We start from the raw sequence: 16,267 nt of genomic DNA, 5'->3' as shown, positions 1-16,267 counted from the left end.
TTTTATATTTACATTTTAATTTTACACTACAATAGTTTGTTAAACAGCTTCAGACATGACTATCAGTTGTCAACTGTGAATCGTTAGATATGACTTAAATTGACTGTCACTGGTCACCAGCAACTCAAGGCGTGCATTTAAATATTAATCTATCACCCTCTACCTATTGGCTTTTCTTGGTCAACCTCAGCTAAACCTTTCTCATTCCTTTCACCCTGTCTTTCTCTCACCGAAAGCCTCCATGACGGGGTTGGAGTCTAGTACACGTCTCTCTATCCTCTCCACTGTGTCCTGGCACTTGTGGGAGGAGGCAGCCACGGTGGCATAGTATTTCATCAGGCAGCGCGACGTCCATGTCTGGAGAACAATAAACAGTACAGCAAAAAACAATGACAATCATAATAACAAGCATCTAGAAGACTACCTCACCTTCATCCTCATCTGGCAGGATATTAAAAAAAAGCAAACTGTACTAGCCTTATGATAAGTCACACTATCCACTGTTAAGAATTAGCTTTAACTAACAAGTAGGGATGCACTGAAGTTTCAGACACTACATATTTTTAAATGAAAATGTTGAAAAAGGCGAACGAAAGAAAGACTGGAAAAAAAACTGTCAAAAAACAATGCAAATGTGCAAAGAATAACTAAAAAGGATAAAATGCATTACCTTTGGTAAAATACCATTCTCTGTTGTGGAAGACGTACGTTGGATTTAACAGCATATACTGTAGCCTAATGTAAAACTTTAAGTAAGTTTATTTTATGGTAGTTTTTATTTATTGCAGCCTTTTTTTTCAGTTTTTGGCCCAGTGTGTCCTGAATTTCCATTACGGTTTTGGGTTTGATATCACTGTTGATATCGCTCGTATCTCCATTTTTAACATTTTTCAGTTTTTGACATAATTTGAAAATACATGTTGCTCTTTACACTGTAGGTACATTTCATAATGAATGGACTAAAAGAAATGACCTACAATGACTTGGAAAACCGTCTGTTTCCTTTGACTTACATTGAAAGTAAAGTATGTTTTTTTCCTTCTCTTGTAAAGTTACTATTTTGGAGATACAAAATTTTGATCCGACAACAGCGATTCTACGTCCATGAGGAGCATATATCACAGTCACCAAAATGCCCTTCTTGCAGATGTGGACACAGTCATGGCAATGTTTTCTTGTTAAAGATGATCCCCCATTGTAAGACAGACAAGATGTAAGCCAAACACTGCTGGATCAAGCTAAATTTAACTGCACTGGGCGATTACACAAATCCTGCTTGTGTCTAGAACTCACAAAATAGGGCTCTCATTTAAGTAGCTCCACCCACCTTCCCTGCTCCGCTCTCTCCTGAGACCACTAAAGACTGGTCCACGGGCTCCACCTGGCCCTGCACATTCCTATATGCCTCCTCTGCTACAATGAAGATGTGTGGCTTAAAGTCCTGCACAAAGACAGACATTCAAACTTTGACATACAGACCCTTCTTATGCCTAATTACAATGTAAACAGCATAAATAAATGATTTAGAAAATGAATCTGCTATGTTTAGTCATAGCTGCATTATTTTGCCATTTCTACCAGTTGCCAATTGCCAATGTTTTGAGCATTTTCTCCTATCAAACAGTCTAACAGAGTTATTTAGTTATTTTTCTTTCATCTTTCAATGATATCTGCCCCTGTAAGCATTCATTTCAGCATCTATATCTACATGACAGTTAGCATCTACTACCATGTTCATGAAAATATAAAAGTTATTTCCTGTACTGAAACATACAATACAACTTCTGAAGGGTGCTGTTCATGCCATATAAAGTGTAGCAGCCAGGTTCTTTTAATCTGAGGTGAGGAAATTCTCTCTGTAAGATTAAACACTACATATCGGGCCTTATTTTGTTGGACTTCCTGATCAGCAGTTTACCTTGAAGTGCACTCACAAAGCAAAACAAATGCTAGCACGAGGTCAGTCAAGGTTATGAAGGTACGCTGTAACACAATTCCAAGCACAGTGTAATAAATAACCAAATATACATGCAACACAGTTTATGTGGATGGCTGAATTTAGCCCTATATCACAGAGCACAGGCTTAAAACTGACAGTCATGCAAATCTCACAGGTTTACAATTGTAAGATTCACTAATGTTTTGTATCATCAGAGCACAGCAAACTCTGTCATTAACAACCAATTACTTCTATAATTACTAAACAGGCACTAAGACCAGACTTTCTTAGGGTTATGCTGAATGCAGGAAATATCACTCATTTCAGGCTGTGTGCTCATCCTATCTACAGGCCTCAAAAAAAGCAGGCATGCAAATATTTACAGAGCACCAAATGAATGGAACTTAACGGATTCAACGGTGGTGAGTTAGAAAAATGATGCTTACACACTTACTATGAACGTATTATTACAAAAAAAAAAAAAAAGTAATACATATAAGTAAAGAAACCGCTCAGTTACAACCAATAAGCCAAAAGCAAACATTTCTCAGATGGTTTAATTTTATCCACAGTGCTGCTAGATGATCACCTGAGGCTGGGGGGCAGAGTGGTACTCGCGCATTACATCCAGGGAGTAGAGGTGAGGGATGGGCTGGAAGGGGTTGAGGGCCACCAGTGTGCAGCCTGCATGAGTGTAGAACACCCTCGCACTGTAGCGTGCCTGCAGACACTTCAGCACTGACAACACACAGATTAAAAATAATAAGGAACAGATACAAAGACAAAAATAAGAAAGAAAAATAGAAAAACAGCAAAATAACCAAATAAATAACAAAAAAAGAAAAAAGGTGAAATAAAGAAAGAACAGTTTAAATAAAGAAAGAAAGAAAAATTAAGTGAATAAAAAAGATGGAAAGCTGAAAAATATACATTAAGAAAAAATATAAATCAGGAAAAGAAAGAAAAGCAATTAAAAAAATAAATAAAGATTAAAAAACTGGTGAAAGAAAGAAGGAAAGAATGAAAAAAAACAAAAGGAAAGACCAGGAAAGAAAATACAGGCAAAATAAAGATAAAAAGCAGGTGAAATTAAAATAAATAAATAATTAATTAAAAACAAAAAAGGAGATATCGATCAAGAATGAAAGAAAGAAAGAAAGAAAGCTAAAATAACATTAAGAAAAAAAAATATCAGGAAAAGAAAGAAGAAAAACAGGCAATAGAAAGATGGAAAAGAGATCAAATGTAATATACAAACCATAAAACTGCAGGTTAGTTTTGAAAATAAATGAGTGAATGAATAAATAAATAAACACACACACACACACACACACACACACACACACACACACACACACACACACACACACACACACACGCATACACACACGCGCACACACACACGCAGAAAAAAATCTTTTAAAGGCACCAACAACAATAACAAGAACAAACCAATCCCACAGGAACTAGGAACTGAACTGAATGAGATCTGGCCATGACGGATGGAAATAGATGAATCATCACTCCTCCTTTGAGACGATGTAGACCATGTTAATCTAGGCAGCTAATCAGACTGACATAATTAACTAAATTTGCCAAACAATACAATCCTTCAGTATTTATTAACATATAAGCAGCTCTGGGAAGGGTCTTCAGATATTGCCATCTGTACCTGTTGTGGGGGTGACTGGGTTGACTTTGGTGAGGTCATCATAAGTGTGGAGCTCTGCTTCATTTACTAAGAAATCTCTGACGTCTCCTTCCAGTGAGTCATTGAGAGACATCCTACGGGACCTGACCTGCTCTTTTTCTCCATTCACCTACAAAGCAAACAAATACATACACATCTTTACTGACAGAACAACTTATTTATGCAGGTTCATTATTACTTAACACTATCAACGTAAAGCTTTTTCCATAAACACTAGGGACAGACATTTAAACCATATTTACATTTACGGCATTTGGCTGACGCTCTTATCCAGAGCGACTTACAATTTGATCTTTTTTTTTCTTCACACAGGTAAGCAAAGTTAGTGTTAGGAGTCTTGCCCAAGGACTCTTATTGGTATAGTGTAGGGTGTTTACCCAGGCAGGTACTGAACCCTGGTCTACAGCATAGAAGGCAGTGGTGTTAACCACTACACTACACTATATTCAAATATCTGTATTTGTAAAGGAATAGAAAGCAATATCCAAACATACACAGCTAGAAAATACATAATAATGCTGTAGATAGAATGAAAATCCAGGGGGTTTAACATTTGTTTATGATCCATACCTAATAATTCCATTGACATTGAGATTTATCTTTGTGTTTTAGGTATACCGGGACTTTCCTTTGGGGGAGTATTTTTTTCTTTGTTTTACCTTCTGCTTCTTCATTTCCACAAAGCTTTTACACACCTTCTCCTCTAGTAATTTAGAGACAGGTTCTAACTGCAAACATTGAAGCAAACACAGTGATAGTGTGCTAGTTGAAGCTTAATTTTGGTCAAATAAATGAACAAAATAGTGTTTTTCAGTGAAATCTGTGGATGTCATCTTTAATTTGATGATTAATGCAGTAAGAAAGAACACTAGGAACACTAAGGTCCCATTATAAGTTCATGATGCCCAAAGCACAGTATCAGCTAGAGGAGTACAGAGCCCCCCAGCACTGGGCTGGAGAGCAGTGGAACTGGAGTGATGAAGCACCAACCAGTACCTTTTGGGTGAGTTGGAGTGATCCAGAACTAATCATCCAATATCAGTGCCTGACCTCACTAGTTCTCTTGCGGCTGAATACAATCAAATCCTCACAGCAATGTTCTCCCATCTAGTATAAAGCCTTCTCAGAAGAGTAGAGGCTGTTACTGCAGCAAAGAGGAGGATACACTCTCTAATAATACCTTTGTTTTCTGAGGAAACATTGAATGAGCACATATCTATAGACATGTAGGCGAAAAGTGGAGGTGCTTAGTATCAAAACAGTGATTACACACTCTCACAAATAAAGGTACGAAACTGTCACTGGGGCAGTACCCCTCTTGTCACTGGGGTGGTACCCTCAGTACCTTTAGTCAGGGAACATAATTGTACCATAATCCATTGAAAATATATGTATTGTATTGACTCCACAGCCCCATATCATCTCCAGGCTTTTTATTTTATTGTTCTGTTTTAAAACATTAGGTTATGAAAAGGTATAAATACGTGCTTTTCTCCTGGGAAAACTTATTTAAGGTTCACCTTAAAACCACTGTTGTACCTTTGAGGGAACACTTACCATGTTTGTACCTTGATGAATGAAAAATGTACCTGCACAGAACCTTTATAATAACAGTGTATGGCTTTACTACGCAACACAGCAGGAACTGCAGCGATTCTCATCTCTTCAACCAAGGCAGGAAAGCTCTGAAGTGGTGGCCTCCTTCAATCTGACACTGCAATCCTTGCAATTTGTTTGGCAGGTTTCTCAGTTAATTGGTTCATTACAAAGTACACAGAGCCTGATGTATTATTTCATAATTCTGGACTTCCTTTATACCTTTGAGCCATGAAGACTGTTTGAAATCTCTACACTGATGTTCGTTCATCTGCTTTCGAAGAACAAGTCTCAGCACGGCCAAGACTAGGGCGTCCTATGACCTCATGCTTTTGGCAATTTCTTAACGAGGTGTGGTTAAAAACACAAAATACAGCACAACACAATCAACACTCCAAAACGCAAAAACAATGCCAGCTGTTTCACCAAAAAGCCACATGGGCCTGGAAACATCTGTTACATAATACTCCAGGCCAGTCAGCATGTTTTGCGTAAGTAGGCGGTAACAATTTCAGCACAGCATGCGGGGGCTTATCACTTGGCTGATGCACCTAAGAGGCTTAAGCACACATGCATTTGTTGCCAGTGTCTCAAATGATGGGTGTACTGTACTCTAAGGGATCTCAATCTGAAGTGACAACATACACTACTTAACCATACATATTACTCTAAGTAAGGATAATAAAGCATGTCTAAAAGTTTTATAAATGAGAAAAGATCAATATAAATGTAGTAGAAAAAAATGTTGCTGTTATGGCAAAACATTATCTTGTCATTTTTAACTTTATTTATTTATTTGTTTATTTTTACACAATATGGAAACTACTGTTTCTCTCTGCATTGCGTTAAAATTTCACAATGAACAGACCAACAGACATTGACGATATACTGCAAGCCAATATAACCAATAAGAGCGAGTGTGTTATCACGATAACATCACAGGTGTGATTTGGTCGCCGCAGATCATCACAGCTGTGATGTTATAGCCACCTCGAGTGTTCCACTGCTTTTATACAATAGTTAAATAAATTAAATAGTAAATAAATAAATAAGCTGGGCCGTGAACACGGCGTTTAATATGTTTTAATGTTCGCAGTTCCTTCCACCAAGTTATAGTTCCTTAACAAGTAGCTTGTTATTACATCAGAGTAACAAGCTCCACCCAATCGCTGCTCAGCCGGCAGTTCGCTCCCCAGCTCCTTTCTCTAAATTCCTGAACTGTCATCACTACTGAGCAGCTTTTTTGTTTTTTATTGTGGCAGTTTTATGACTCAGTCCGATTTGGTCAGACTCTGAAGATCAGACTACATGTTTATTGAATGGTATTCTGTTCATTTCTGGCTGATTCCAGGTTGTTTAGGTATTCTTCTGCCACAGCTACCGACTGAAAAGCTGCTCACTGGTGATGACAGTTTAGTTAATTTACTGTAGTCTCATCTTCAGAGTATGACCAAATCGGCTGTCGGTCAAATGTGATCTTAAAATGATCCATTTGTGCACAAAGTAAGAAGTGAAAACATTCAAATGGCTTGAGCGTCTCCTACCACTGTTAAAACTTGCTGCTTAGCAACAACGTCTTAGTGGAGTGAATGTCTGTGAAAAACCTGTGATGCTATGGCAAAATAACAGCACGGTTAGAACGCTTCTCAACCAATCACCTTGCGTGGCCAGAACTAACTATTGTATAACAGTACATAATTGCATATAATTGCATAAGCTCATTTTTTTATGTACCAAGTGTGAAAGTTTGCAATTCATTAAAGGAATTAAAGGTTAAGAGAACAGCTAATAATATAATGGATCTCAAAACTGTGTTCACACTATTCATAAACTACGGCCCAGACTTTGCAGCTGCTCAGTAACTAACATTATATTATCAAGTTTTTTTAATGACAGTACAGCATACAGGTAAAGAAAAAAAAAAGCTTGCAGTGAATATGTGCTCTTTATAATGCTTGTGATTGGTCGAGTGTTTACCTGTATGTCTGTCATAATCATGAAATTGTAGTTGGTAATTAACTACCATGCAAATATCTGTAATTGAAAATGTAATAATTCAGTTAACTTTTTGCTAACTGAATGCAGTTATTAGCACACAAGTGTAAAACGGCTCACCTGATCTCAAATAAACAAATATTTCTTGCTGCTGACCTCTGAAGGTGTTATAGCACCAGTCACAAGTCAGAATGTTTGTTGTTTTTGTACAACTCATGCAATAATTGTGACAGGCCCATTTATCAGGGTATGAAACTATTACAAGAGTAACTTTTTTTTTTTTATACCTACACTTCTGAAAGTATGGATGACATTTTAACAGTATTGTAATATGTCATCCTTACTTTATTGGCGTAGGAATCATTGTATGTGTGGTGAACTCCCCCAATTCTTTTAAAAATGTATATTTTGCCCAGCCACTTTTATTCACTGTAAATAAATTTTCTTTGCAATACTGGCAGAACTCTTTAGGTGGCTTCTTAAAAAGAGTAGTTCTCTTAGGAATCTACGAGTTCCTTAATGAACTGTTATATCCAGCATGTTCTAAAAAGTCTAGACTCTAAAGAAATTAGTTTGTTTTGGGATTTGAGGCCTAGTACTGACCAAACTCAGCAAACCTTTAGGGAGAACACAAGAACTGCTAGAACATATAGAAATCATTATCTCCTAGATCACATGTTTATCTCAGATCAATCATAAAAACAATGTCTCATTTAAAACATCTATAACTACTTTTATGATGGAGCTTTCAGAGACATTAAACACTATGGACATTTGATACCCATCACCATCACTCTGAATGATTCTGACTCAGGAAGTTTCTCTAGAGAGGAGCATTTCACATCAAACCACTCTGAAGGAATGCGTCTACGCCTTAACCGTGTAATTATGCCGAATACAAAAAATAGTGGAATTTTTCATCTAAAGCCTCAATCACAGTGATTTATCCAACGGTATTATCTTAAGACCATGCCAGGTCCTGAAAATTGGCACTGCCCACCTCCTCGTAGCTCCAAATAACATACCAAAATGTGCTACCAAAAATAATCCCCACAATTCACAAAGACCTGCAAAGACTTTGTATTAGTAATCTATTATAACAGCCTTAAAGCAAGTCATTCAAAGTGTGAGAAATATATGTGAGAAATGAAAAAGGAGAAGAAGGAGGAGGAAATCTCAGTGATCTCATTCTGTAATGACAGTCTGTAGCCTTGCTGTGAGGAAAGCCTAGAGCAGAGCAGGGCTACACATGCTGGAGACTAGGCTAATTATATACTCAGCCTGAAGAACGAATGCCTGTAAAATCCATAAGCACAACAAAACACATACACCCTCGGAGTAAAGCGCTAAATCATGCGGAAGAGAGAGCAGCCTAATCTAGCAAGAACCCTGACTGCTTATGTTTCATGTAGAGCTGTCACTATTAATGAAATTATTAATTAAGTAATACACCGATTATTTTGTAAGAGACAGAATATGATGGACAGGTTCCTTCCACTCAGCTGTGCATGCGAAGTTCATCGGAAGCTGAGGGGCATGAAGCTATTCAAAATATATATTACACCTGAAAACTTTGGAATCATTTGCCATGTTAGAGAGGCGTAAACATTGCCATATTTGTCTCTAAAGTTATGTTTTCTAGTTTAAAAACCAGGAAGACCCCCTTCTCATGTATTTTGAAGGTGGGATAAACTATTGGAAAACTATTTTGGGGTGGATTTTTAAAGGCAGGCTGTTTGAATTGTTCTGTTAGGAAGCCAAATATCACTTTATATCGATATGTATTATCCTCTACAATGGCTGTATGATGTATGTGCGTAATACATGCTGAGTATTATAGTGAGAGAATACTGATGGATGGGGAAAAAAATGGTCTGTCAAACTGATGCAATGCTGAGCTACAGAATAACACAACATCAACAACTGCAAAACAAATAATATAATAAATTCAAAGCAATGTCATTTCAATATCAGAAAATTTCCAGTAAAAGATATTTCAGAGGTTTTATTCAATATTTGATCAGCAAACTGTTTCTATTCTAAGAAAGAAAAAGCAGTAGAAAAGGTTTCAGTAGAACATGACCAATAGACTCCAGAAGCTCAGGCCACTTTACCACCAGAGCTATGAATAGAGCAAGCCGACAAATGCATCTCTATTTAAAAAGACACTGGAGCCAGAGTGATTTTCAGCGAGATCTGGGTTTTAGGTTCATTCAATTAAGCCCGCAGAGCAACAATTTATTTTAATCTCTCTCATTTAGATGTTCTAGAACTTTTTATTGGATTTGGAGATTCAAGCAAACCTTCACTTGACCGATTTTGTTTAAAAAATCATGGCTTTAGTGTATGGTGGTTCATAGTTTAAAATGACAAATGAAATAAAACGGCCCTTTTTCATAAATGATCTTAGTTTAGTTCTTAGTTAGTAAAAGATGATGCGCACATTTAATTGGACTTGGCACCACATTGCACATTAGCCTCAATGTAAAGCATGTTTAGGTGAATGGTGGCACTTCTCACATTACAGGATGGCACTTGGACTCAATAATCCAGGTCTAGACTGACATGTGAATGCAGGCAACGTGAGCAGAGTGAGATTAGACTGACAGCTGCCTAATCCAGGCACCACCTCGCCATGTGCAGTGCAGGAATGACAACAAGGGCGTTTCCCACAGGCATTTAGAACCACGAAAGCAGGCTATATAGTGTCTACATCAGTATATAATGTGATATTAAGAAACATATTACTTTTCAGTTTTAGTAATATTTTTTGTGATATATTTGACAGATAATCACCATTACATCCATCGTATATTGGCCAAAAATAGAGATCTCCCTGTTGACAAGTCATTTTTAGTTTTGTAATTCTATTTTGTGAACTGTATTTCACTTGCTGGATGCTCAAGGATTCATCTAAAAGAAGTTTAAAATCAATATAAAGTAAATAAAAAGTAATTTTCCTTTCTGGAAATCTAATTTTGGTCTCGTCAACGTTGTGTAAAGTTCCCTTTGGTGTCATTTTTAAGAGACAGAAATGGAACACAAATGGTACAGTACATAGTAAGCTGTAGTAAAGGAGACTTCAAACAAAATCTTGCAAAATTTCTGTATAACTTAATCTTGGAGATGTAAAATCATTCAGTCATCTGGTGTGAAATGATTCATTGTAGAGAAACTTGCCAACTTACATTTGTTCACAGTGGTGGTGATAGGAACCAGGGGTTGCGTTGTTTACAATGCAAAAATTGCCATTTATTATCCAAAACCACCAGTGAACTTACAGGTGTCATCTGACTTTACATGTGAAGATGATCATAATAAAACAATGGTAAATTTTAAAAAAATCCAGATCCTTAGCTACCTTAAAACTTTAGTAAAACAATGTCTCAGACATCAGGCACCATATAAATGTATTCACATTCTGTGAGGTTGCTTTTAAACTCCTCGGACGTCTGGTTCCTATAACCACCACTGTGAACAATTTTGCCTCGATATGGTTTTACACAACAGAGCATTTCACACCAAACCACTTTGAATGACTTTGTTTACATCTTAACCAATTAATTATGTACAAATTTGTGAAAATTCGGTGGAAATCTCCTTTAAGGTTATTAAAGCTGGTTCATATATCATCTGATGCTGTGATATACTAAAAAAACTTCATATTGAAGTATATAAATAAAGCCCATTCGTCACAAAAAGACCAAAATACTGCCTAACTGAAGTTATTAAGTCCAGAAAAAAACGTCTGTCCACAAAGACATTCATGACACATTTTCTGTTCAGTTGTTCAGCTTTTCCACTCACACCAGTTGCTTTACAGCATCCTTAGGAGAAGATTATATGACACGCGGTCAAATCTCCAAGAAGGAAATTTAAAATATATTTGAAAACAACCAAATAACAGAAGTCGTGCACCTCCACAGGGGTAGCTAACGTTTAGCATACCTTTCCGTGACGTGGTGCCCGGCCAGCCTTTTCAAAATTCATGGATCTGGCAACGGTCCCGTCCACACGGTCAGCGGACACAGCGGGTTTATTCCTGAACAGAAGTTTCTGCTTTACGTTTGCCATGACGGCGGGACCCTCAGCTTTCCCTCAGCACGTTTCAAACTCTTTCTAATCCCAGGACCCCGCCATTGGAGAGGAAAACGTTGGTCTTTCTCGCTCCTCTGTCAGAAACTCCCGAGCGAAGGGCTGAGCTCGCTCACTAACCGCTCCGGCTGCTCCAAAACCGAGAAGCGTCACTCTCAGACACGCCCCCCGCGATGACGTAGTGCGCACAAACGTCCGCAGAGACACGGAAACACGGGTCCACACTCGGAAAAGAAAACTTTAGATTAACTCAAATATTTTTAAGCGACGAGCAAGAAGTCACGAAGAATACAGCTTTATATCTCGTTCGTTCGGGATCTTTCGTCGGTTTGCATTCACAGGCTAACTCGGCTGCCGTGGCTAGGCGGCTAACGAAACCTGCCGGCAAAATGAACTATTAGCTATTTATGCTAACTAACTAGCTTAAGTCACTCACGATTTTTCTCCACACATCAGTGTGAAGGTAGGTTAAGTGTCTTCTCGGTTCCATTTTAGGTTTAAACTGCCTGTTATTTTTCAAATGCCCTGTGTTGCTAAAAGAACATTGGACAAATCCCGAATGGCCCACCGTTGGAATTTTAGTGCCCTGTTTGAGTGAAGCAGGCTTGTTTCACAGCCTCTGCAACGTTAGTGCACTAGAGGGGGAATGGAGAGCTATTTGGGATTGCGCCTGTGGTAATACCTCGACATGACATAGAGGAAAATTCCACCAGTTTATCAACGTTTCTGAATAATCCTATTTTCGAGGTGTAAACTGAATCATTTGGAGTGGTTTGGTGTCTAATGGTTCATCTTGGGGAAACATACACATACTCGGATCTCCTTACAGTGGCTGTGATAGGAACCAGGGGTCGCTGTGACTACAACACAGATATAGCCGTTTTATTTATTATCCAAGTCCACTTGTGAACCTACACGTGTCTTCTGTGTTTTTATATGGAATGTTGATGGCGGTGAACTAGTCATAAATTAGAAAAATATAATTTTCTTTGAGGACTAGTTTGCCTAACAACAACCCTTGTCCATGTATAGATTCAAGTCAATGAATAAAAACACATTTTAAGCCAAACAGTATTACAAAACTATCTACAACGTGTCAAACATCAAGCAGCACATATCTAACCATTTTATGTAATAACTTTCTACGAGGGAGCTTTCAGAGACATTAAACACTTCAGACGTCTGGTTCCTATCACCACCACCGTGAACAATTCGGGCTATGTAAGTTCCTATCACCACCATTGTGAGCAATTCGGGCTATGCAAGTTTCTGTAGAACGGAGCATATCACATCAAACCACTCTGAATGGCTTTGTTTACATCTCAGCCATTTAATCATGTAGAATTTTTGAAAAGTCGATGGAATTCCCACTTAAAGAGGGGCTTAGGCCAAAATGAAAATTTGACCAATGCTGCATCAGTTGTAAATGTCTACTTGCAGTGCTAGAGTAAGTTAATTTCTACATTTTTTTGGGGGTAAAGACAAGAAAAAACCCTTTCCAGGAACAAGCCATTTTTTATTAGCAATGTTATCTTAGGTGGGAAAAATTCATGCAGTATCAGAGCTTGTAAACTGCTTGTAAAGGCGTTAGAGCAATCAGAGCTAACCAAACAAATATATGCTGTGACATCACAACCACAACTAACTGCAGTCTGGCATGTTTAGTGTTCAAGTCTCAGACCAGAAAAAGTGGATGCTCTGGTCTTAATCGCAATTAGGTATATTTCCCAAATCATTCAGCCCTACATTGAATGTCAAATCACTGTAATATATGCTTTTAATGATCCTCTTTCATGTCACTCCCATTTTTTAACAGGCAATGGCAGAGGCAGAAGTGAAGGTTGCATTTGTCAGCAACCTCAATGGGACAACTGTGGCAGAAGTGTCACTGGGATCTTTCCTTGCGCCTCTCTGTCTTCTCAGCAGAGGGCTGTTCCTGATAGTGTTTCACTTCTGTAGAGGCGTTCTGCCACTCGCCAAGGGTGCCCATCTTCTCCTGGATTTCACCATGCTGATAATGCCTCTGGTTCTGTCATGTACTGTTCTCAGTGGCATTCTTCACTGGGTCATTATAGGTCTGGCTGTGGCTGACCTTTTTGTTCTGTTCCTCTTGTATAGGAACAAAAAAACTTCATCTCATGGGTCCATCCTCAGTTCGTTGGACAGCTTTGTGCACAGCCATGTGGAGTCCAACTTTGTTCCCTTCGTGACTGCATTCCGTGTGCTGGTCAACGTGAAAACGGCCATCAGCATCTTGGCTGTCGACTTCAGTGTGTTTCCAAGACGTTATGCAAAGACGGAGACCTATGGGACAGGTGTCATGGACTTTGGCGTGGGGGCCTATGTTATGGCCAATGCCCTGGTTTGTCCAGAAGCTAGAGGGAAGAAGATTCAGGGCTCCAAATTCAGCCATTTGGTTAAACAACTTCTCTCAGTGTGGCCCCTGATCCTCCTCGGCTTGGTAAGGCTAGCAAGCGTGAAGTCGACAGGCTATCATGAGCATGTGACGGAGTATGGGCTCCACTGGAACTTTTTCTTCACTCTAGCCATAGTGAGAGTAGTGGCGTCTGCTCTTCTCGTTGTATTTCCAGTCAACAGCTCCTGGCTCATGGCTTTGGTGATAAGTGGGGTTTACCAAGTTGTGTTGGAGACAACAGATTTGAAATCTTTTATCACCCAGAATGGTGGGCGCAACAACTTTGTAGAAGCCAACAGAGAGGGAATATTCTCTGTGGTGGGTTATATCGCCATCTACATGGCTGGAGTTCAAGCAGGCCTCTATCTGATGCAGACGAGAACTTTGGTCAAAGACTGGATACGGGTGGTCCGGAACCTTCTGTTGGGAAGCTTTGGACTCTGGCTCATTTTGCACATGTGCCAGACATACATAGAGCCAGTTTCACGTCGGATGGCCAACTTGTCATTCTGTATGTGGACTGTGGCCCAGTCTTTGTTTTTTCTTTCCTGCTTGAGTATTGGTGATATTGTACTGCTTTTTGCAAAAGTGGTGTCAAATTTCTCTCATGTGTCAGTCTCTTGGAATCCATCTGGGAGTTCACAAACAGAGGGAAAGCTAAGGAATAAAATGGATATGTTGTGCCTCATTCAATCCGTGAACAGGAACCAATTGTTGTTTTTCCTACTTGCAAATCTGATGACTGGTTTAACCAACATACTGGTAGACACGTTGAAAAGCAACAATTTCTTTGCTGTCTGCGTTTTGTTGTTGTACATGTTTGTGAACAGCTTAGCTATATTTATTTTACATATCAAGAACATTACCATTAAGTTTTGGTAATGTTTTTTGCATTGTTGTAATCAGTTTACAATAACTGATGATGCTAATATGACAAATATGTCATGACTTGAATAACTATGACCAAGCTATTGTGTATTGAAGAACATTACATTTACAGCATTTAGCAGATGCTCTTATCCAGAGCGACTTACAAGAAGTGCTTTGTCAATTTAGAACATGTGTGACATTAAATAAAAGACATAATTTAATGTGAATTCAATGAACAAGTGCCTGTTTTTAATGGCTGTGAGGTGGATGCCACTTTATAGATGAGGCCTTATACAAACATTTCTATCTATTGAAGATACTAAATTTGCTTTGTCTTTCACAATCCTGGTCACTTTTTTTTTTTTTTTTTTTTTTTTTATTTATTTATTAAGAGATTCAAATGCAGATGTGACACACAGTCATTGAAATCTGTCAGTCTGAAAAGGGTTACTAAGGACTCCAGGGAACTGCAGTGAGAGCCATTATCCACAAATAGGGAAAAGCTTGGAACAGTGGTGAATCTTCCCAGGAGTGGCCAGCCTAGCAAAATTTCACCCAAGTGCACATAGATGACATATCCAGGTCTCAAAAAAAGAAAAATGTTGGGGCATTATATGAAATGTCAATAAAAATAAACAGTGGTGTGTCAATCCACCTAAAGCCGTCCAAAGACAAGATATTTAATGTTTTATAAATCAACTTTGTTTTTGTAATTATGCATTCTGAAATTGATGCCCGAAACATGTTTCAAAAATGTTTAGACAGGAGAAATTTAAGCCTAAGGTCGATGTTAAATGTTCAGAAAACATTTTAAAAGATGTGATGTAATCATGCTTGGGGATAAAAGAAGCGTCCAGGAAATACAGAGTCCAGTATGAGCAAGGATGAGTTGCGGCTTGCTACTTTGCCAAAAAAAATCCATCAGTGAATAATCCACCAGTTTAAAAATAACATTGCATTAGGTATTTCGCCCTCTATGGTGCATAACTGAAGGATGGAAAAAAAATCTTTAAAAACTGGATCAGTTTGTGTTTTACGTCTCCAAACATTATTAAGCGTTGTTAAATGGAAAGACGATACAACACAACAGAATGCAGATTTAAATACTGTAAATAAGACACCACATGGTACTTTTAAACACCATCTTCAATATTTTAAGTGTATTGTCAACAACAAAACATTTAAGAATAAATAATGTACTGTAATTATCTAGTCCGGGAGGTTTTGTCATCTGCCTTCAGACGTGATTGTCAGTTTTCAAGTGGAAGTGTATCACATGTATTCCTTTCATTATAACTCAGTGCAGTCATTTTTAGAATTACATACTGCTCTGTTTATTGTTTTCAACCTGTCTATTATTTATTATTTATTTCAGGTTTAGCCTTGGACATTAGAAAGATAAGCTCTAGGCACAAAAACATCTAATCTAACTATAACTGGCCCATTATGATTCCTGCATATATATGAACACTTTCAAAAAACACTCCTTTAATGATTGTATTTCTAATTCTTTAATACCATTGAAAAAGTATATAGTTTGATGGGTAAGATCCTTTACAACTAATTTCTTAGTAATCATTTGTAATTATATAAACTTGCATTGTGAAGTTGTATTGTATTATGAGGTGTTTGAATTTGAAGTTAT

At 38.0% G+C, this 16,267-nt stretch overlaps 2 protein-coding genes across 4 annotated transcripts in view; one reads left to right on the top strand and one right to left on the bottom strand.

The window, feature by feature from the left end:
• LOC108437647 (unconventional myosin-XIX) overlaps positions 1-11,442 on the bottom strand; it is a 31,481-nt gene extending 20,039 nt beyond the window's left edge. For both annotated transcript variants that reach the window (XM_017714874.2, XM_037533636.1), the window contains exons 1-5: positions 11,190-11,442; positions 3,612-3,759; positions 2,529-2,677; positions 1,328-1,441; positions 231-357 (exon numbers count right to left, since the gene is read on the bottom strand). In XM_017714874.2, coding sequence (XP_017570363.1) covers positions 231-357; positions 1,328-1,441; positions 2,529-2,677; positions 3,612-3,759; positions 11,190-11,315 — 664 coding nt within the window. In that variant the 5' untranslated portion in view covers positions 11,316-11,442. The remainder of the gene's footprint in view (positions 1-230; positions 358-1,327; positions 1,442-2,528; positions 2,678-3,611; positions 3,760-11,189) is intronic.
• Positions 11,443-11,533: 91 nt separating this feature from the next.
• On the top strand, positions 11,534-14,965 carry pigw (phosphatidylinositol glycan anchor biosynthesis, class W). Of its 2 annotated transcripts, none has more exons than XM_017714875.2 (2): positions 11,534-11,799; positions 13,153-14,965. In XM_017714875.2, the coding sequence occupies exon 2, from the start codon at positions 13,156-13,158 to the stop codon at positions 14,632-14,634; it is 1,479 nt and encodes a 492-aa protein (XP_017570364.1). In that variant the 5' UTR covers positions 11,534-11,799; positions 13,153-13,155; the 3' UTR covers positions 14,635-14,965. The 2 variants fall into 2 exon arrangements, with proteins under 2 accessions (XP_017570364.1, XP_017570366.1); XM_017714877.2 differs by lacking the exon at positions 11,534-11,799 and adding an exon at positions 12,595-13,054.
• The last annotated feature ends 1,302 nt before the right edge of the window (positions 14,966-16,267 follow it).

This window comes from Pygocentrus nattereri, chromosome 23, assembly GCF_015220715.1.
Source record: "Pygocentrus nattereri isolate fPygNat1 chromosome 23, fPygNat1.pri, whole genome shotgun sequence".
In the NCBI taxonomy this organism is placed as follows: Eukaryota; Metazoa; Chordata; class Actinopteri; order Characiformes; family Serrasalmidae; genus Pygocentrus; species Pygocentrus nattereri.
Note: the sequence above shows the minus strand (reverse complement) of the source record. Positions and strands in the feature narration are given on the sequence as shown.

Coding starts and splice junctions, on each gene's coding strand:
- pigw (XM_017714875.2), top strand. CDS start 13,156: ATGGCAGAGGCAGAAGTGAAGGTTGCATTTGTCAGCAACCTCAATGGG.